At 42.0% G+C, this 21,352-nt stretch overlaps 1 protein-coding gene across 2 annotated transcripts in view; it reads left to right on the top strand.

Moving 5' to 3' along the window:
• Positions 1 to 21,352, top strand: part of LOC115113158 (inactive phospholipase D5-like) — a 98,091-nt gene that overhangs the window by 56,751 nt on the left and 19,988 nt on the right. The window contains exons 1-2 of one of the 2 annotated variants that reach the window (XM_029640466.2): positions 5,086 to 5,332; positions 17,125 to 17,261. In XM_029640466.2, coding sequence (XP_029496326.1) covers positions 5,303 to 5,332; positions 17,125 to 17,261 — 167 coding nt within the window. In that variant the 5' untranslated portion in view covers positions 5,086 to 5,302. Of the gene's footprint in view, positions 1 to 5,085; positions 5,333 to 17,124; positions 17,262 to 21,352 lie in introns of those variants that run through there. The other variant, XM_029640465.2, reaches the window with a different exon arrangement.

Genomic DNA, 21,352 nt, shown 5'->3' with positions numbered 1-21,352 from the left:
AGTGCCATTATAAATCATGCTGATTCCACAGTAAAGATGGTCCCTACGGAGAGAGGTTGATAGTGGATAGTGACCTGTGCCCATGGCAATATGATACTCTACAGATATGCAGAGAGGGCTGAGGCAGGAAGCAAGAATCAACATTAGAAGAACCGGAGGAGTCTGCAAAAAATATACTATTTCTACAGCTGCTAAAACTGATGTTTCTGCACCAGCATGAATTCGTTTGTTTTGCCTACCTTTGTATTTGACGTGTTCAAGGCTTTTCTATTCTGACAGGCAGCAGAGTCCTCTGACACAGATAGTATTTAAATGATCCCTTGTCTTGAGTAAAATGGCTGTTTTTCTGTCAGTGCAGCAGTTTAGGAATTCCCATCACAATTTTCCTATCATTATGGTGTTCGTTCTGCACCAGCTGTCCTCTGGTCATTAAAGTCCCAGGCTGATGCTTCACAGGAATGTGGGGAAATTTGCTCCAGTCTGGCATTAGTAGGTGTCTGGAGGCCTCAGCTCTCATGTCGCTCTAATGGAGGCTTAATTGACTTATTGATCAGGAGGGCCCTGGCTGTAATTAATGGGCTGAGCTGCCATGCAAAGCAGGGAGCGCTTCCCAGTCCTTCAGACTATAGTAGATGCAATCTTTACCAGCTACTACTCTGAGAGACAGAGGAGAGAGGGGCATAGCCACTGGAAGTAGAGGTGCTAAGGCTGCTGAAGCACCCCCTGAAAAATCTGAATTAAAAAAATATGAATTTAATATATAGGCTGCATTCATTGCAGCTGGGGATTATAACAAGGCTAATCTGAAAACAAGACTCCCTAAATTCTATCAGCATATCGATTGTGCTACCAGGGCTGGTAAAACCCTGGATCATTGTTACTCTAACTTCCGCAACGCATATAAGGCCCTCCCCCGCCCTCCTTTTGGAAAAGCTGACCAAGACTCCATTTTGTTGCTCCCAGCCTATAGACTGGCATTGTTTAAAGTGGCTAGTGATACATTTTTACATCAATTTTTCCATTATTAAAGTGGCTGGAGTCGAGTCAATATGTTTGGAGCAGCCACTCAATGTTAGTGGTGGCTGTTTAACAGTCTGATGACCTTGAGATAGAAGCTGTTATTCAGTCTCTCGGTCCCTGCTTTGATGCACATCTACTGACCTCGCCTTCTGGAAGATAACGGGGTGAACAGGCAGTGGCTCGGGTGGTTGTTGTCCTTGATGATCTTTATGGCCTTCCTGTGACATCGGGTGGTGTAGGTGTCCTGGACGGCAGGTAGTTTGCCCCCGGTGATGCGTTGTGCAGACCTTTATTTGTCACATACACATGGTTAGCAGATGTCAATGCGAGTGTAGAGAAATGCTTGTGCTTCTAGTTCCGACAAGGCAGTAATAACCAACGAGTAATCTAACCTAACAATTTCACAACAACTACCTTATACACACAAGTGTAAAGGGATGAAGAATATGTACATAAAAATATATGAATGAGTGATGGTACGGATCTGCATAGACAAAATGCAGTAGATGGTATAGAGTACAGTATATACATATGAGATGAGTAATGTAGGGTATGTAAACATATAAAAGTGGCATTGTTTAAAGTGGCTAGTGATACATGTATTACATAAAGATGGCAAGATGCAGTAGATGGTACAGAGTACAGTATATACATATACATATGAGATGAGTAATGTAGGGTATGTTAAATTAAGTCCACCTTTGTGCTAAGTGTCACATGATCTGTCACATGATCTCAGTATATATAGACCTGTTCTGAAAGGCCGCAGAGTTTGCAACACCACTAAGCAAGGGACACCACCAAGCAAGTGGTACTATGAAGACCAAGGAACTCTCCAAACAGGTCAGGGACAAAGTTGTGGAGAAGTACAGATCAGGGTTGGGTTATAAAAAAATATCAGAAACTTTGAACATCCTACGGAGCACCATTAAATCCATTATTAAACTATTTAAAGAATAGGGCACCACAACAAACCTGCCAAGAGCGGACTGCCAAACCAAAGCTCACGGACCAAGCAAGGAGGGCATTAATCAGAGAGGCAACAAAGATACCAAGGATAACCCTGAAGGAGCACCAAAGCTCCACAGCGGAGATTGGAGTATCTGTCCATAGGACAACTTTAAGCACTACACTCCACAGAGCTGGGCTTTACAACAGAGTGGCCAGAGAAAAATAAGCAAACATGTTTGGTGTTTGCCAAAAGGCATGTGGGAGACTCCCCAAACATATGGAAGAATGTACTCTGGTCAGTCGCTCTGGATAAGAGCGTCTGCTAAATGACTTAAATGTAATGTAAATGTCAGATTAGACTAAAATTGAGCTATTTGGCCATCAAGGAAAATGCTATGTCTGGCGCAAACCCAACACCTCTCATCACTATGTTTTTCATTGGCAGGGACTGGGAAACTGGCCAGAATTTAAGGAATGATGGATGACGCTAAATACAGGGAAATTCTTGAGGGAAACCTGTTTCAGTCTTCCAGAGATTTGAGACAGGGACGGAGGTTCACCTTCCAGCAGGACAATGACCCGAATCATACTGCTAAAGCAACACCTGAATGGTTTAAGGGGAAAAATGTAAATGTCTTGGAATGGCCGAGTCAAAGCCCAGACCTCAATCCAATTGAGAATCTGTGGTATGACTTAAAGATTGCTGTACACCAGCGGAACCCATCCAACTTGAAGGAGCTGGAGCAGTTTTGCCTTGAAGAATGGGCAAGAATCCCAGTGGCTAGATGTGCCAAGCTTATAGAGACATACCCGAAGAGACTTGCAGCTGTAATTTCTGCAAAAGGTGGCTCTACAAAGTATTGACTATGGAGGGGTGAATAGTTATGCACGCTCAAGTTTTCAGTTTTTTTGTCTTATTTATTGTTTTTTTCACAATAAAAAATATTTGTATTTTCAAATTGATAGACATTTTGTGTAAAACAAATGATAAACCCCCCCCCAAAATCCATTTTAATTCCAGCTTGTAAGGCAACAAAATAGGAAAAATGCCAAGGGGGTGAATACTTTCACAAGCCACTGTATCCTTTGGTCGATGAGTCCAAATTTGAGATTTTTGGTTCCAACGGCCGTGTCTTTGTGAGATGCAGAGTAGGTGAACGGATTATCTCCCCATGTGTGATTCCCACCGTGAAGAAGGGAGGAGGAGGTGTGATGGTGCTTTGCTGGTGACACTGTCAGTGATTTATTTAGAATTCAAGGCACACTTAACCCGCATGGATACCACAGCATTATGCAGTCTTATGCAATCCCATCTTGTTTGTGTTTAGTGGGACTATTTGTTTTTCAAGAGGACAATGACACAACTCCAGGCTTTGTAAGGGCTATTTTACCAAGAAGGAGAGTGATGGAGTACTGCATCAGATGACCTGGCCACAATCACCTGACCTCAACCCAACTGCGATGGTTTGGGATGAGTTGGACCACAGAGTGAAGGAAAAGTAGCCAACAAGTGTTCAGCATATTGCGATCTCCTTTAATTAAGACTGTTGGAAAAGCATTCCAGGTGAAGCTGGTTGAGAGAATGTCAAGAGTGTGCAAAGCTGTCATCGAGGCAAAAGGTGGCTACTTTGAAGAATCTAAAATATATTTAGAATGTAACACTGTTTTGGTTAGTACAAGATTCCTTATGTGTTATTTCATAGTGTTGATGACTACAATGTAGAAAATAGTACAAATAAAGAAAAACCCTTGAATGAGTAGGAGTGTCCAAACTTTTGACTGGTACTGTAAATTAGATAGATACTGACATAGACCATGTGGCAGGCTACATTTTTTCTGTAACATGTTAGTATTGAAATAGTAAATTACTTCTCATAATGCAGACTGGAGTAATGAAAGTTCTTGCAGGGATCAGCGCTAACCTTTAGGCCCAGTACCGATGGAATGAATTGATGGCAAGCTGATTGGGTATTGATGAATGTTGCAACAGTAATGCCTCTGCAAAAATTGCCAACAGATTGAGTCTTGGCTTGTCTCTTGTTTAAGTGGTGATATTACATTAGGAAAGAAACAGTGAGTTGGGTGTCTAGGTTAAACTGTAAATTGAGTGACAACAATTATGCTAATGCTAACTGTTGGCAGATAAGCCTGATCACAGCCAATCTTACCATTTGATGGTGTACCAGTGATTGTAGATTATATTATCAGATTGTCTAGGCTTATAACGTGCATGCTGAAATGGAGGCTTACCCAGGCACTTTCATGTATAGGATTTTTTTTTAAAGTGGGTTTTCTCCCTCCAAATCAGCCCTCCTCAACTAAGCTGTTACTATCATTTGTGTCAGAGCTGATTAGGCTACTTATCCTTGAAACCAAAATTCCCCTTGATATTCCATCCCGCCACCTCCTATCTGCTTGTCTTCATGACAGATGAGATCCAGGTTCCATTGATTGGTTCAGCTATGTGACTGGCCGTCAGATTGAAACTGAAATATCTGGCATTTCGCCAGACATTCTCCGCACCAATACAGCTATCATAAAGCTGGCTGGACTTGTTTGCCAAGTTCTAAGCCCAACTCATTATCATTAATTCACAGTTCTGACTTTACAGGATCAAATATGTCAAAAGAGTTATGGGCACTATGTTAATGTGAGGATCAGTTTGCAGTAGCCTATACAGAATGTAGGCTACATGAATCTGATATTGCCATTTGCTTGTTCCTTAGTTGAATTTCCATGTCAATCTTGGTCCTGGGGTACCTGGGGCTCTGCAACATTTCTGAAGTTGCACTGTTGTGTCGCACTTTTGTGTCATGGTGTCACACATTCCTCTGTGAGGCTTTTAACCAGCCTTTGGACAAAACCAAACCAGTATAACAAATTATTAATTCTAAACCAACACAACTTGAGCATCTCTGCACTTCTAGATGGAAATATCAGGGCCATGGAAAAATGGTACCATTTGCACTGTAAGTATCTTGTCTGGGCCATCAGCCAACATGAATACAGTCTGTCCTTCACTCTGGAAATGGAAAAGGAGTGAGCGTGTCCAGCGAAAGACCATATATCCCAGAGTGCCTAGCCTTGATGTGCTGAGTATGTGCAGAGACTCATCCGGCTGACAGGACACACTGTCCTGACTCACTGGCTCAGGGGACCTACACACTGTCATTTAAAGAGGAGGCACAGTACTGTAGTGAACAACACTGTGTGATGGGCATAGCGGTAGAAAGACAGTGAATAAGAAGACAGGAGCCAGGAGACTGAGGAACCAGACACTGTTTGGACTAGGTGGTGCGTTTGCTAGCACTTTGTTGCAGGTGTCAGAGATATGCACACCGAAGACACAGTGCAACATCAGGTGATGAGAGATCTTTTAAATATATATATATATATACTGTATATTGTGGTCTGGGGAATAGTTCAATGACACAAATGTTGTAAATCATTGTGCTTGTAAATAAGTATGTTATATAATTATTAATTATTGAAAATTGTTTCAATCATTTATTTTAGGTATGCTTTTGTTTTGTCCGATGGCTGCAGCAGTTCTATGGAACTTAACTGAATCAATTTAAAAGTCCTTGAACTCCATTTTAGGGGCAATCCTAATCTATCAATTCAATATCGTGATTACAGATTGTTTGCTTAAGTTTGATCAATTTCACAGTGAATTAGTGTACCAATAAATTGATCCCACTTGAATGTTTGATAAATGAGGCTGATTTAAATTGGGTCGATTACTGCCTATATTGTTGATGTACACTCAACCTTAGCAAAACTGTTACAGACCTCAGCATATACCATGTTTCGGTATATTAGGAAGTTGTCCCCTAGGGTATGATCTCTTGTGTGTTGCTTTGAAACAACATGTATGTACTGTATGTTGATACATTACATAACATGTAAACAAGAACATATATGAAGATTTTCCTGTGGGCTCACCCAACGGAGGGCCCTCCCTCTGTTCTTGGTACAACATCATTTAATATCCACTGGATAATGTAATTACTCTTCTTAATGTAATAACTTTTAAGTAGTATATCAAATAAAGCCATATATTGCAATATCCATCGTTTGATAGATATACAGTACACCTCACTATTTCTTACTGTAGCTATCTTTCTACCTTACGTGAAGTAAAGATACTCTAATTCCCTTTCCTTAGCTGTTGTGCATCATACCACCAGTTTAACTTATTCCACTTCTCTTTGTTTTAGTTACACCTTTGGAGAGGTGCAAGATCTGAAGATTTCACTGTTAATGTTGGGTAGAGAAGCCATTTGTACTTGATAAGCTTGAAAAAAGTGATATCCTTTAAACATTATTCAGGAAGCGGATTTCGCACCAACCTTCAGAGACATAAAGAAACTCAGAGGTATTGATTTATAATTCAAGAAGAGCATCTCTAAGATTGCACATACAGTACCATCAATCAGATATCTTTCTTTAAAAAATCTGGTACTTCAAAGAACTTTCTTATCAAATCAATCTAACTGATTACACTGTTTTGGTGTGTCAACTGTATTTTACATGTTCTCCACACTACTGTAAGTCCCCTGTGTGTAAAGTGTCTATATGTAAAAGGTAAACACAGTTCTTACACCAATATGCATTAAGTGTCTGTTGTTTAGGAAATGTGTCAAACAATGAAATCAAATCAAAGTTTATCCGTCACGTGCGCTGAATACAACAGGTGTAGACCTTACAGTGAAATGCTTACTTACAGGCTCTAACCAGTAGTGCAAAAAAGGTATGAGGTGAACAATAGGTAAGTAAGGAAATAAAACAACAGTAAAAAGACAGGCTATATACAGTAGCGAGTAGCACAATTGGCCCAGCGTCGTCTGGGTTCGGGCAGGGTCGGCAGAGATGTCCTTGTCCCATCGCACACTATAGCGCACATCCAGTGGCGGGCCGGGCACAGAACACGCTGACACGGTCGTCAGGTGTATGGTGTGTCCTCCGACACATTGGTGGGGTTGGCTTCCGGGTTAAGTGGGCATTGTGTCAAGAAGCAGTGCGGCTTGGTTGGGTTCTGTTTCGGAGGACACACTCCTCTCGACCATCGCCTCTACCGAGTCCGTACGGGAGTTGCAGCGATGAGACAAGACTGTAACAACCAATTGGATACCACGAAGTTGGGGAGAAAAGGGGGTAAGAAATACAAAAAAAATAATTCAAAAGATAGGAGCAGCGTTAAATCTGAGCTGTTTCCCAAAACCATCATTATAAACACGTGTAATCTAACACCTGCCTCAGACCACTCGTAGAACAGCTAATTGCATCGTTAGACTCTTTTTTTTTGCCCTCCCACGTCACTTTAAACACAGAAGATCTTCGCTAAACATAGAATCACATGGTTTATAGTATCTGTGTCACTCACTGCTGAACTTCAGAACAAAGTTGACTACAGACACAAAGCTGCCAGTGTCTTTGCAATTGATAAAAACGAGTGACATTGCTATAAAAATATGCTTAAAATGAAAACCAAGAAGACTGCATTTAAATATGAACTACAGAACGACTGATATGTTTTTTTAGAGCCGATGCCAGTTTTTAGAGGTGAAGGAGGTCGATGGCTGATATTTTAGGCCAAAAATCAATACCATGAAATGTTCAGTTATACAGCATTCTAATTACAGTTATACTACAGTGTGCTGCAGTTACACTGCACTCTGACTGCAATCTTTTTTCGCAAAGGAATCGTATTGGCAATGTATCTCCATGCAGCATTTTTATCATGGAGGACCTGGTAGCAATCGGTGCTTTGGTCGAACACAACAGGGAACCCCAAAAAATATATTCATAAAAATAGTAGTGCACTGGGCCTTTACTAATCCTTTATTAGCAGACCTACAGTATTTAGACTTCTGTAGCGCAGGCAACATTTTTTGGTGTGCCAAATCTGTAACTTTAGTGTGTTTTTATTGGGTAATCAATAGAATAATCCGCCTCAATATTTGCAGCCATAGTGGGCTTATCTCTCTAGGAGTCGATCCGTCATCAGTATTGTACAATAATTATAATGTTAAGGAAAGATTTTGAACGGAGAAAGTTGATCCGAGAGCAGTTACTCACTATCTTTCGATCCTATCAGTATCAACGTATGCTCCAACGACGCAATTATCTCTGCATGGTGTTTTGGGAAACGCATGTGACATATTCATCCATTGTTTGAAAGATGCATCTTTAAAATACTTGTCAGCCTAAATTCCATCGCTATCAGGAAACCGGGCCCTGTTCTTTAACAAGTACCAAGCTGGTAGATGTCAAGAAGTGCTGTAGGCCTCGACTTTCCCTACTAAATTAGAATGGAAGATCCTCTCACAAGAATACAGATGGGAAATTGAGTGTAGCATATAGTTATACTCTGCTTCTTGCTTGTCTGTACAACATGTCAAGTTCCATAAGAAATCCTCCTCTTCGATTAGATGTTCCTCAGAAAAAAATAAATCATTGTCTTTTTTTTAATGGGAAAGTAAGGTGTGTTTACAAAGAAGTCACGATTGAAAAACCTGACATTAGCAAAAGCCCAGAGTAATATTTCCAATCTAAATCAGTTGTCATTGCTTTTCCTGTTTTACATTTTTGAGCACTTATGTTCAACACAAGTGTATAACTACTTTTTCTTACACAGTTTAATATTTATATAATGTCATTTCCCCTGCCCTTTCTGTTACAAGTTGTATCTCTGGATGTGCATGCGTTTGGCTTCTAGGTGTTCTGAAGGTGAGGCTGGTGAGCGATGACAGTTCTTCTGGTACAGGGACTGTGGTAGACCAACCTTGTGGGTGGATAGAGGTTAAAACTGAGTGCTTAGAGATCTCTGGGACTTGATGAAGGAATGTTGTAGGTTACTGAACCCGTACAGAAGAGGTGTGCAGCCATCTGTTAATCACTGCTGAGAGCCAAGTATGAATTAAAGCATGTATTTCTGCTTTTTAGTTATTTCAATTATCTTGTTATAAATATGACCGACCCAAGGGAAGCACATTTAGATTGTAGCTTCTATGAAACCAACCATAAATCCCTGATTGTCAGGCCCTGTCAAAACAATCTCTGGTCACAGCAGTGGTTTACAGATACTTGGCTTGCCTCAAAACAATCTCTGGTCACAGCAGTGGTCTACAGATACTTGGCTTGCCTCAAAACAATCCCTGGTCACAGCAGTGGTTTACAGATACTTGGCTTGCCTCAAAACAATCTCTGGTCACAGCAGTGGTTTACATATACTTGGCTTGCCTCAAAACAATCTCTGGTCACAGCAGTGGTTTACAGATACTTGGCTTGCCTCGAAACAATCTCTGATCACAGCAGTGGTTTACAGATACTTGGCTTGCCTCGAAACAATCTCTGGTCACAGCAGTGGTTTACAGATACTTGGCTTGCCTCAAAACAATCTCTGGTCACAGCAGTGGTTTACAGATACTTGACTTGCCTCAAAACAATCTCTGGTCACAGCAGTGGTTTACAGATACTTGGCTTGCCTCAAAACAATCTCTGGTCACAGCAGTGGTTTACAGATACTTGACTTGCCTCAAAACAATCTCTGGTCACAGCAGTGGTTTACAGATACTTGGCTTGCCTCAAAACAATCTCTGGTCACAGCAGTGGTTTACAGATACTTGACTTGCCTCAAAACAATCTCTGGTCACAGCAGTGGTTTACAGATACTTGACTTGCCTCAAAACAATCTCTGGTCACAGCAGTGGTTTACAGATACTTGGCTTGCCTCGAAACAATCTCTGGTCACAGCAGTGGTTTACAGATACTTGACTTGCCTCAAAACAATCTCTGGTCACAGCAGTGGTTTACAGATACTTGGCTTGCCTCGAAACAATCTCTGGTCACAGCCGTGGTTTACAGATACTTGACTTGCCTCAAAACAATCTCTGGTCACAGCAGTGCCTGACAGATACTTGACTTGCCTCGAAAACAAGACTGGCTGTTCAAATGTTCATGAAACAATGCGACCACGCCATGGGGCTTCATTCTCTACAGAGGTTCTCCAATGTTTAGAGTCCACTTTAGTCAAATTATTCCAGGATATAAAAACATAACACTATACGAGGTCTGAGTATTTTCCCTCTACCTGTGCTTCGGTATACCCCTTTCCTTCGAGAAGTATAAAGGCATGGTAGCTCTAAAATAGGAATAATCATCCCCTAACATGTGCCTGCCTTTTGCTTGTGTACAGTAAGACACAAAATTGACTATGGGTGTCTCAGAAAATAAGTTGTGACTTGTCTAGACATTTACATTACCCTTTTCAATATTACAGTAATCTAATTAGTTAAAATGCTCTAAATGACTGATACCACAGAACCATGACTACCATGGTAAAATAGTTTTAATTCACCTTACATAACATTCTGAAAGCGAGTTGACTGTAATGGGAGTGAGTACACACAAGTTGGGAAAATAACTATTACGGGCCAACTTTCCACTGCATCCTTCACCTCTAACATTTTCGCCTAATGTTTTAATCCTTGATGAAGAAACACCCTCTATTCGGCACGCATCGACAGTATACCACAGGTCCCTGAATGTGAATGCACATCCAGGTCGACCTTCCCTTCAATTGGGTGTGTGACTGATGGGCACCCTGCCAGCTGACATGTACCAGTCAGCCTTTTCACAGGGACTATAACTTTGAAGCTTTTAAAGCACTTTGAGCAGGCTTGGGGCTTCACGCAAAGTCAGTCCAGCCTCTTAGTAGTGAGGGTGAGACCCAATGAGGTGTCTAATGTGTTTGTCGAAGATGTGGTCTGTTACCTCAATCAATCAAATATATTTTATAGAGCCCTTTTTATATCAGCAGTTGTCAAAAAAGGGCTTGACAGATACCCAACCTAAAACCCCAAAGAGCACACAATGCAGAGGCAGAAGCACAGTGGCTAGAAGAAACTCCCCTAGAAGGCATGAACCAAGTAGAAATGTATTGTGTTCCGGTTCCTATAGCCAATTGGATACTTGTTTCATTAGGAGTAGACTTTTGTGTTCAGAGGTTGGAATCCCTGTATAATCCTCTATACTTATATTCATATTACTGGACATTGCTGTGTGATACTTGGTAGTCATAAGGTGGGCAGTGCTGTTTGTACTCAGTGTTCTTGTTGGTGGTGATTACGGTTTCTTTCTCAGTCTTACCAAAGTGGGCGTTATTGTTTAACAGGATGTTCACCGAGGAGGGCATGGCTGTTTTTCAGCAAGGGAGAAAGATTTTGGTAATTGAGGGTCTATTGATTCTGGCCCCTTTCCAGGGGCAGATAGATATTTGGCAGAGTCTCAAGCGCACATACAATATGACCCCTCCCAGCAACACAAACATAATTCACATATATGTCCTAATGTGCCCACAGGGGTCCTATATGATCATGTTAGAGAAATGTATATGTACCTACAACTATAACTGTTTTTTTGTTGACATCAAGTTCTTTTCAGTACTGAACTTGGTGATGCTACCCATTTAATGGCCCTTTGTGTTCAAGGGTAAATATGTTTGGTTCCCTTTACAGCAGTTAGAGATGGGGACACATTTGATATTGTTTTATTTACAGGCTTGATGTTTTGGAGTAATTTGGTCATGGTTGTAAATCAATGGCACATTAAACAATGTTTTGGTTGGAGTTATGATTTACCACTGTACAAAGTGCATTGGGTATACTTTTAATCGATACGGATAACATGAGAATATACTGTACATGAAGGAATATATCAATGGATATTATGTGATGTTATGATTAACTTTTTCTACCCTCCAAGGACACCCAAGTATGTAAAAACAGGACAAACAAAATCCTAGCAATAAAATAGACTATAAACTGACCAGGTCACTGAGGAAACTATAACCTGGGGTTTTTGGAATATAAAGTGTCACTAGATGATACAATATATGGCTATCCAATACTTTCTCATTATAAGTGAGCCCCCCTCAGCAATAGCCTATATCAGGGCTCTCCAACCCTGTTCCTGGATAGCTACCATGCTGTAGGTTTTCGCTCCAACCCTAATCTAGTTCATGTTATTCTAATAAATAGCTGGGTTATAAACTGAATCAGGTTAGTTACAACTAGGGTTGGAGTGAAAACCTACAGGAGGGTAGCTCTCTGGGAACACGGTTGGAGAGTCTTGGCCTACACTATATAATAAGCAAACACACACAGAACAGGCTCCGGAGGAGATGGCTGTCGTTTTTCGGGCTCCTAACCAATTGTGCTATTGTGTGTGTTTTTTCGTGTAACTTATTTTGTACATAAAGTTTCTGCCACCGGCTCTCAGGACCTAAAATAGCTTCTGAATATCAGAACAGCGATTACTCTCCTCATACTGGGCAATTATTTTTTCTTAATAACAAGTCGGATGCAAAGGATTTACTTCAGACACTGGACAGGGCCAAAATCCCTGTCATTCGCATGAAGAAGAGACGGAGATATAGGGGACGTAGGAATCATATAATATATATAATATATATATATATATAATCCTATAAGAATCCAACGGAGAGTGGGTAATCCGCCTCTACAATCCGCACTATTAGCCAACGTGCAATTATTGGATAATAAACTGGATGAGCTCCGATCAAAACTATCCTACCAACAGGACATTTAAAAACTGTAATCTTATGTTTCACCGAGACGTGGCTGAACGACGACATGGATAACATACAGCTGGCTGGGTATTCCGTGCATCGGCAAGATAGAACAGCTGCCTCCGATAAGACAAGGGGTGGTGGTCTGTGTCTATTTATCAATAACAGCTGGTGCACGAAATCTAATATTAAGGAAGTCTCAAGGTTTTGCTCGCCTGAGGTAGAGTATCTCATGATAAGCTGTAGACCACACTATTTACCAAGAGAGTTTTCTTTAATATTTTTCGTAAGCTGTCCATATACCACCACAAACCGATGCTGGCACTAAGACCCAACTCAACGAGCTGTATAAAACCATAAGCAAACAAGAAAATGCTCATCCAAAGGCGGCGCTCCTAGTGGCCGGGGACTTTAATGCAGGGAAACTTAAATCCATTTTACCTCATTTCTACCAGCATGTTACATGTGCAACCAGAGGGAAAAAAAACTCTAGACCACCTTTACTCGAAACACAGAGACACGTACAAAGCTCTCCCTCCCCTCCATTTGGCAAATCTGACCTTAACTCTATCCTCCTGATTCCTGCTTACAAGCAAAAACTAAAGCAGGAAGTATCAGTAACTCGCTCCATACGGAAGTGGTCAGATGACACAGATGCTAAGCTACAGGGATGTTTTGCTGGAATATGTTTTTCGTGATTCTTCCGATGACACCACATCAAATAAAATAACATTGTATCGGTCACATACACGTGTTTAGCAGACGCTATTGTGGGTGTTGCGAAATGATTGTGTTTCTAGCTCCAACAGTGCAGTAATATCTAACAATTAATATCTAATAATTTCACAACAATACACACAATACACACAAATCTAAAGTATAGGAATGGAATTAACAATATATAACAATCGGTCACTGGCTTCATCAATAAGTACATTGATAATGTCATCCCTACAGTGACCATACGTACATAACCCTACCAGAAGCCATGGATTACAGGCAACATCCGCACTGAGCTAAAGGGTAGATCTGCCACTTTCAAGGAGCGGGGCTCTAACCCGGATGCTTATAAGAAATCCCGTTATGCCCTCCAACGAACCATCAAACAGGCAAAGCGTCAATATAGGACTAAGATTGAATCCTACCACACCGGCTCCGACACTTGTCGGATGTGGCAGGGCTAATACGGACTAGAAAGGGAAGCACAGTCGCAAGCTTCCCAGTGACACAAGCCTACCAGATGAGCTAAATGACTTCTATGCGTGCTTCGAGGCAAGCAACACTGAAGCATACATGAGAGCACCAGCTGTTCCAAACAACTGTGTGATCACGCTCTCCGTAGCCGATGTGAGTAAGACCTTTAAACAGGTCAACATTCTGAAGGCCGCAAGGCCAGACGGATTACCAGGACGTGTACTCAAAGCATGCACGGACCAACTGTCAAGTGTATTCACTGACATTTTCAACCTGTACCTGACCGAGTCTGTAATACCAACATGTTTTAAGCAGACCACCATAGTCCCATAGTCATGGCTCACATCAACAGCATTATCCCAGAAACCCTATACCCACTCCAATTTGCATACCGCCGCAACAGATCCACACTGCCCTTTTCCACCTGGACAAAAGGAACCCCTACATGAGAATGCTATTCATTGACTACAGCTCAGTGTTCAACACCACAGTGCCCTTACAGCTCATCACTAAGCTAAGGACTCTGGGACTAAAAACCTCCCTCTGCAACTGGATCCTGGACTTCCTGATGGGTCACCCCCAGGTGGTAATGGTAGGTTAAAACACATATACCACGCTGATCCTCAACACGGGGGCCCCTCAGGGGTGTGTGCTCAGTCCCCTCCTGTGCTCCCTGTTCACCCATAACTGCATGGCCAAGCACGACTCCAACGCCATCATTAAGTTTGCAGACGACACAACAGTGGTAGGCCTGATCACCGACAACGATGAGACAGTCTATAGGGAGGAGGTCCGAGCTCTCCCTCAACGTGATCAAGACAAAGGAGATGATCGTGGATTACAGGAAAGGAGGGCCGAGCACACCCCCATTCTCATCGACGGGACTGTAGTGGAGCAGGTTGAGAGCTTCAAATTCCTCGGTGTCCACATCACCAACAAACTATCATGGTCCAAACACCCCAAGACAGTCATGAAGAGGGCACGACAATGCCTATTCCCCCTCAGGAGACTGAAGAGATTTGGCATGGGTCCTCAGATCCTCAAAAAGTTCTACAGCTGCACCATCGAGAGCATCCTGATTGGTTGCATCTCCACCTGGTATGGCAACTACTCTGCCACCAACCGCAACGCGCTACCGAGGGAAACGTGTACAGCCTAGTACATCACTGGGGCTAATCTTCCTGACATCCAGGACCTCTATACCAGGCGGTGTCAGAGGAAGGCCCTAAACATTCCCAAAGACTCCAGCCACCCTAGTCATAGACTGTTCTCTCTGCTACCGCACAGCAAGCGATACCGGAGTGGCAAGTCTAGGTCCAAAAGGCATTTTAACAGATTCTACCCCCTAGCCATAAGACTTCTGGGCATCTAATAAAATGGCTACCCCCAACCCCTCCCAATCCCCCTCACCATTGTTACGCTGCTGCTATGCTGTTTATTATCTATGCAGTCACTTTACCTCTACCTACATGTACATATTACTTCAATTACCTTGACTAACCGGTACCCCCTGTATATATCCTCGTTACTGTTATTTTATTGTTTCTCTTTAATTTGTTATTTTTACATTTTCTTCTTATTCTTTCTTTTTTATAGTTTATTTTAGTAAAACCACATTATTGATTAAGGGCTTTTAAGTAAGCATTTCACTGTAAGGCCTACACCTGTTTTGGGTTCCCGAATGGCGCACCGGTCTAAGGCACTGCATCTCAGTGCTAGAGTCGTCCCTACAGACCCGGGTTCGAATCCAGACTGTATCACATCCAGCCATGATTGGGAGTCCCATAGGGCGGCGCACAATTAGCCCAGCATTGTCCGGGTTAGGGTTTGGCCGGGGTAGGCCGTCATTGTACATTTTGAATTTGTTCTTAATTGACTTGCCTTGTTAAATAAAGATTAAATCAAATAAAAACCTGTTGTATTCGGCGCATGTGACAAACAAAATGCGATTTGATCTTGATTTGATAAACACCCTTTAGTGGGTGGGTAGATAACAGTCTCTGTAATGTTTATGTAATAACTTGGTATTTAACTATTAAATGAATTACAGCAACCACATTCGTTTGCTGATTGTTATGTTTGAGTGGATCAGTCGCTAAATGCATGGTCTGTCACCATAAGTGTGTTTTCTTTATGCCCCATGGCATTGAAGCTTATGATTATGATAGATCAGTAAAGGACATTTGAAATTCTGAGCAACCACATGTAAGTAGCCCAAGCAGCAATTATAATTCATGTATAAATGATGTTAATTATAAGTCCACAGTGCATTTCCCAGTTCAAAGTCATCATATCTTTCTATGGGCACATGTTGTTCATCAGCTGGTGCCCTTTGAGGATCATAATTAGCAGAGTGAATATAGCTTAGCACTCTCACATCAGATGTTGCATAGAGGAGCTGAAACATTTGTATTTTACCTTTATTTAACTAGCAAGTCAGTTAAGAACAAATTCTTATTTTCAATGACAGCCTAGGAACAATGGGTTAACTGCCTGTTCAGGGGCAGAATGACCTTGTCAGCTCGGGGGTTTGAACTTGCAACCTTCCAGTTACTAGTCCAACGCTCTAACCACTAGGCTACCCTGCCGCCCCATTGACAGTGAACCTGCCATCTAAGCATAATTAGTAACAAGGGTGCACCATTAGCATACATAATATTGTTCACACAGTTTCCACAGGCATATTTACTTTAATAAAAATGCATTTGACTACATTAGACCTCAAGACCTTGTTATTGATATACCCACAATTATTTTATTAGATGATCTGTCTGAGAGAGACTAATAAATACAGTGTTGTGATGATATACTGTATACAATGCAGATTTTCTGCCATTACAATATCCCTTTTTCAGGCTTAGCCAAGGTCCAAGTGTCCCATGTGATTTGGACAAGCCCCGAGCAGTACTTTCTCATAAATGATTGATTTAGGGCCAAATCAACCTGTTTTCAGTAGATCACTCTACCACCAGCCCTGCCCTCCCTGTAACTACTTTGTTCTCCCTTTTCCCATCACTATCCTTCCAACCAAGGGTCACCTTTTCACCATATGGATCCAGGATGCAGCCTAAATATGTCAAGTTAGTGGCTATAAATACCAGGTTGGAATTAAAAGGCCTCTTCAGTGGGTTCCCTGTTGGCTTCTCTTCTCCACATGGTAGAGCCATATGGTGGAGCCTGAACATATGGCCATGCACAGTATGTACATGTCTGTGTAAAATTCCCCTGGTAACACGCTGCTATCATTTATGATTTGCTGTGTGGTGCAATACATCAGGCTGTGTGAGTGCAAGGTTGGGGCACTTTGACCATCTCTAGGCGAAATAAAAATAACAAACAGTCAATGTGTTTCTTCTCTTTTGCAGTCTCAGCAGAAATGCATCGTAATCTTCGCTTTGGTGTGCTGTTTCGCTGTCCTGGTGGCCTTGATCTTCTCGGCGGTGGATGTCTGGGGAGAGGATGAAGACGGTATAACAGAAGAGAACTGTAACAAGAACTGCAGGTGAGATACCTTCCAGCCATCACAATCTCTCAATTTCGAGATTATATTCATCTGCCTCTCTCTATACACTATAATAACACTGTCAATCATGTCAATCATGTTATTTCAGCTGGATACATAAATACACTATACATGTATGTGGACACCTCTTCAAATTAATCGATTTGGCTGTTTCAGCCACACCCGTTGCTGACAGGTGTATAAAATTGAGTACACAGCCATGCAATCTCCACAGACAAACATTGGCAGTAGAATGGCATTATTGAAGAGCTCCGTAAATTTCAACGTGGCACCGTCATAGGATGCCACCTTTCCAACAAGTCATTTTCGTCAAATTTCTGCCCTGCTAGAGCTGCCCCAGTCAACTGGAAGTGCTGCAATGGTGAATTGGGAACGTCTAGAAGCAACAACGGCTCAGCCGTGAAGTGGTAGCCCACACAAGCTCACAGAACGGGACCGTCGAGGGCTGAAGCGCGTAACACGTAAAAATCATCTGCCCTCGGTTGCAAGACTTACTATCGAGTTCCAAACTGCCTTTGAAAGCAAAGTCAACACAATAACTGTTCTTTGGCAGTTTCATGAAATGGGTTTCCATGGCCGAGCAGCCACACACAAGCCTAAGATCACTATGCGCAATGCCAAGCGTCGGCTGGAGTGGTTTAAAGCTCGCCGCCATTAGACTCTGGAGCAGTGGAAACGCATTCTCTTGAGTGATTAATCACATTTCACCATCTGGCAGTCCGTCGGACAAATCTGGATTTGACAGATGCCAGGAGAACGCTTCCTGCCCCAATGCATAGTGCTAACTTTAAAGTTTGGTGGAAGAGGAATAATGGTCTGGGGCTGTTTTTCATGGTTCAGGCTAGACCACTTAGTTCCAGTGAAGAGAAATCTTTGTTTCAGCAGGTCAATGCCCCTGTGCACAAAGCGAGGTCCATACAGAAATGGTTTGTTAAGATCGGTGTGGAAGAACTTGACTGGTCTGCAGAGAGCCCTGACCTCAACTCCATTGAACACCTTTGGGATCAATTGGAACGCCGACTGCGTGCCAGGCCTAATCGCTCAAAATTAGCGCCAAACCTCATTAATGATCTTGTGGCTGAATGGAAGCAAGTCCCCGCAGCAATGTTCCAACATTTAGTGGAAAGCCTTACCAGAAGCTTAGAGGCTGTTATAGCAACAAAGGGGGGACCAGCTCCAAAGTAATGACCATGATTTTGGAATGAGATGTTCGACGAGCAGGTTTCCACATACTTTTTGTCATGTAGTGTACGCTGTTCCCTTTGAATGCATTCCATTGCTAGCCCATCAACATGATACCGGCAATCAGGCTTGTGTGTAATTTCAGCCAGACAAAAGAGTATAGGGAATGAATCCTCCAATTTCATGGTGCATGTAGCCATGTCTTCCTCTGCAGATTCATTTGAGGCAGGCAGGCACATGGTTGGTTATTACTCAATTGGACTCTACTCTGTGTTCCATTAGTAAATCATCTGCCTGTGTGCACTGGCTCAGGTTGCTTGTTACCAGAATCTCTCTCCCTCTCCAGACATTTATCTGCGCCCTCAAGAGCAATCTGTCCGACATCTCTCTCCTCAATGAGGGTAGAAAATGTAATTCCAACTTCTAAAGTTGAAATTGATTTTTGTTACTCTGTGGGGCCCCTGGGACTTTGAGACAAGAGAGAGAGGCATTTGTTCACACATCACCAAAAATATACATTTATTGTCCTGGCATCATCAAAGGGCCAGGGTGGTACAGTCATTTCTCACCACTTAGTCAAATAGAAATGCTCCTCTTGCGCTGATGCGTCTTAGCAGTGTGCCTAAATCTCTAAACCACAGTGTTTGTTTCTGTTATGCAGATTTCCTTTAATCAGGATGCTCTCTAGAGTGGGATGAATCATGCTTGGTAAGCAAATACGCACTTCTGAAACGAGATGGCATTCTATTGGACTGCATCGATGACAGGGCACATCTGAAAGCATTGTATGAGGAATCATTTATCTTGAGCCATGGATTTGATTGTTTGAGGAATAGGAAAATCCACCGTGCTCATTCAGTTAGAGTGGACCTAGCTTCGTCCGCTAAGTCAGTCAGGTGTAGATAAAATCAATTACTTCTATCTCAGAATCCGGCATATGTATTTTTTTATGTCTCATAGGCCAACAGGCCTCACAGACCTTTGTGAGGCAGGGATCAAAGGCCATGTTTACATCAGCCACAATATCAGAATATTTTATCAAATGAAAATCTTGTGTGCAGATCAGAAAGCATAAACTACTGTGCTGCGTCAGACATTTTCACAGCTCAGGCTGCAGTGTGTCAGAGAGAAGCTCAGAATGATCAACATACTGTAGTGTTGCTTTCGTCCTTATGACTCTTTGCAAGCTGTCAGTATTTGGAGCCACTGTTGATCTTGGCTACATCTCCATGCTGTCAACTTGGGCTAATTTAGGACGTCTTGCATTGCCTGATCCCATTGGCTCCAGTCTTAGCATCAATTGCCTGGGATTGTGAATGGCATGATGTTTAGAAGGATTGGGTTCTCTTAAAGATTAAATTTAGCTATGCCATGGTAGAGCTTAGTGCACGTAATGTACTGTAAGCAGTATGGGGGCTGATAGCATCTCTCTAGACCTCTTTCTCTTGTACTTTTGCACGTGCTGATGTACTTTCCATGCTTTTCAGACATATACTGTTTAAGCTCTTTTATTTCCCGATGCCAGAAAATGTGGCTTGAATGGGTAATGTCTAACTGTCAACCTATACCCAATTGTCAAACTGTGCACACTGCAATACAAGGTGTATCAAACCATTCATGCCTAACATCAACTAATGCATTATAATGATGATATTCTTCCTTACCACTTTAGGTTCATCTAAAGATTTCTTTGATGACAACATTATAGATAGCCACTAAGATGTGATCCTATTGTGCATTCCTCTATATGTCTAATTGCTGGTATTGAATGTCTGTTGACGAGGTACATATTGATCCAAGGCTGTGTAGTGGCAGGCTTGAAACCAAATACTGTAGTTTCCGGATGGTGATGGATCTAGAAAATCCTTACACTGGTATTATTTTACTGGAAGACCTTTGATGAGAATATCTCTATGAAATCCACTGCTCCTGATACTGCAGTTGGATAACTATACTGTTGTGGGACCTTTATTGTGATAACATAATGTGTTTGAATCTTATTTAAAAATGTTATTCTGGCTGTTGGGAGAGGAGCAAAGGTTCATGGGCAATGTTCCCTATAAGCTGCGTGTGTGCGTGGGTGCATAGCTCCCCGGGACTACCGCGCAGAACACACATCAACCCGCGCTGCGAAGTACAGTTGAACTTTACTCAACTTTCTAGTTTCCCCCTTTAGTTAAAACACTATCAACGTTTCCCTATACTGTGGGAGTTGTGATCGAATCAACACAATATTAGTCACTTTCAATGCAACATCCCGAAACAAAACGAATTATGCTAGATTTAGTATGCAAAACTAACTATGCGAGAGATTTTATTGTAGGCAGAGTGCATTGGAGTAGGATTCAATTGCACTGACAGGCAAGACTCAGGCTCATACTCTACACAGACCGGTGTGGCATAACCAATCAGAGCTGCAGTAGACCTACAGTATATGCAAATAGACCCTTGCCATATATGGATCTGTGCCATTAACTTTGAACTGGACTATGTTTATGACATGAGTGGCTGCGAGTAGATGCACTAGTTTTTAGATCAAAGCGAGAGCTGCATGTAGCCACATGAGCACATTTGTTCATATTCTTTTCTAGTAGGTGAGTTATTAGCCCAGTTGTAGCTAATTTCTAGTCATCAATGGGGGAGTGGTTGCTTGTTACAAGAGCACAAAACGTGTGTATTTCTTGCCATATTTGAAAAGCAAGTCAGGTAAAGAGCTTTTTTTGTCTTAAATGGGCAGTGTTGTATTTTGAGACGGTCTTGAATAAGCTAAGTAGTCAATAGGCAGAGGGTAACACAAGTTGTTTGATTCTCTGTAGTAAAGGTGTGCAGTGGTGTAAAGTAATTAAGTAAAAATACTTCAATGTGCTACTTAAGTAGTTTTTGGGGGT

This window comes from Oncorhynchus nerka, linkage group LG28 (assembly GCF_034236695.1).
Source record: "Oncorhynchus nerka isolate Pitt River linkage group LG28, Oner_Uvic_2.0, whole genome shotgun sequence".
In the NCBI taxonomy this organism is placed as follows: Eukaryota; Metazoa; Chordata; class Actinopteri; order Salmoniformes; family Salmonidae; genus Oncorhynchus; species Oncorhynchus nerka.
The sequence above is the reverse complement of the archived record's forward strand: the minus strand, read 5'-3'. Positions and strand labels throughout refer to the sequence as shown.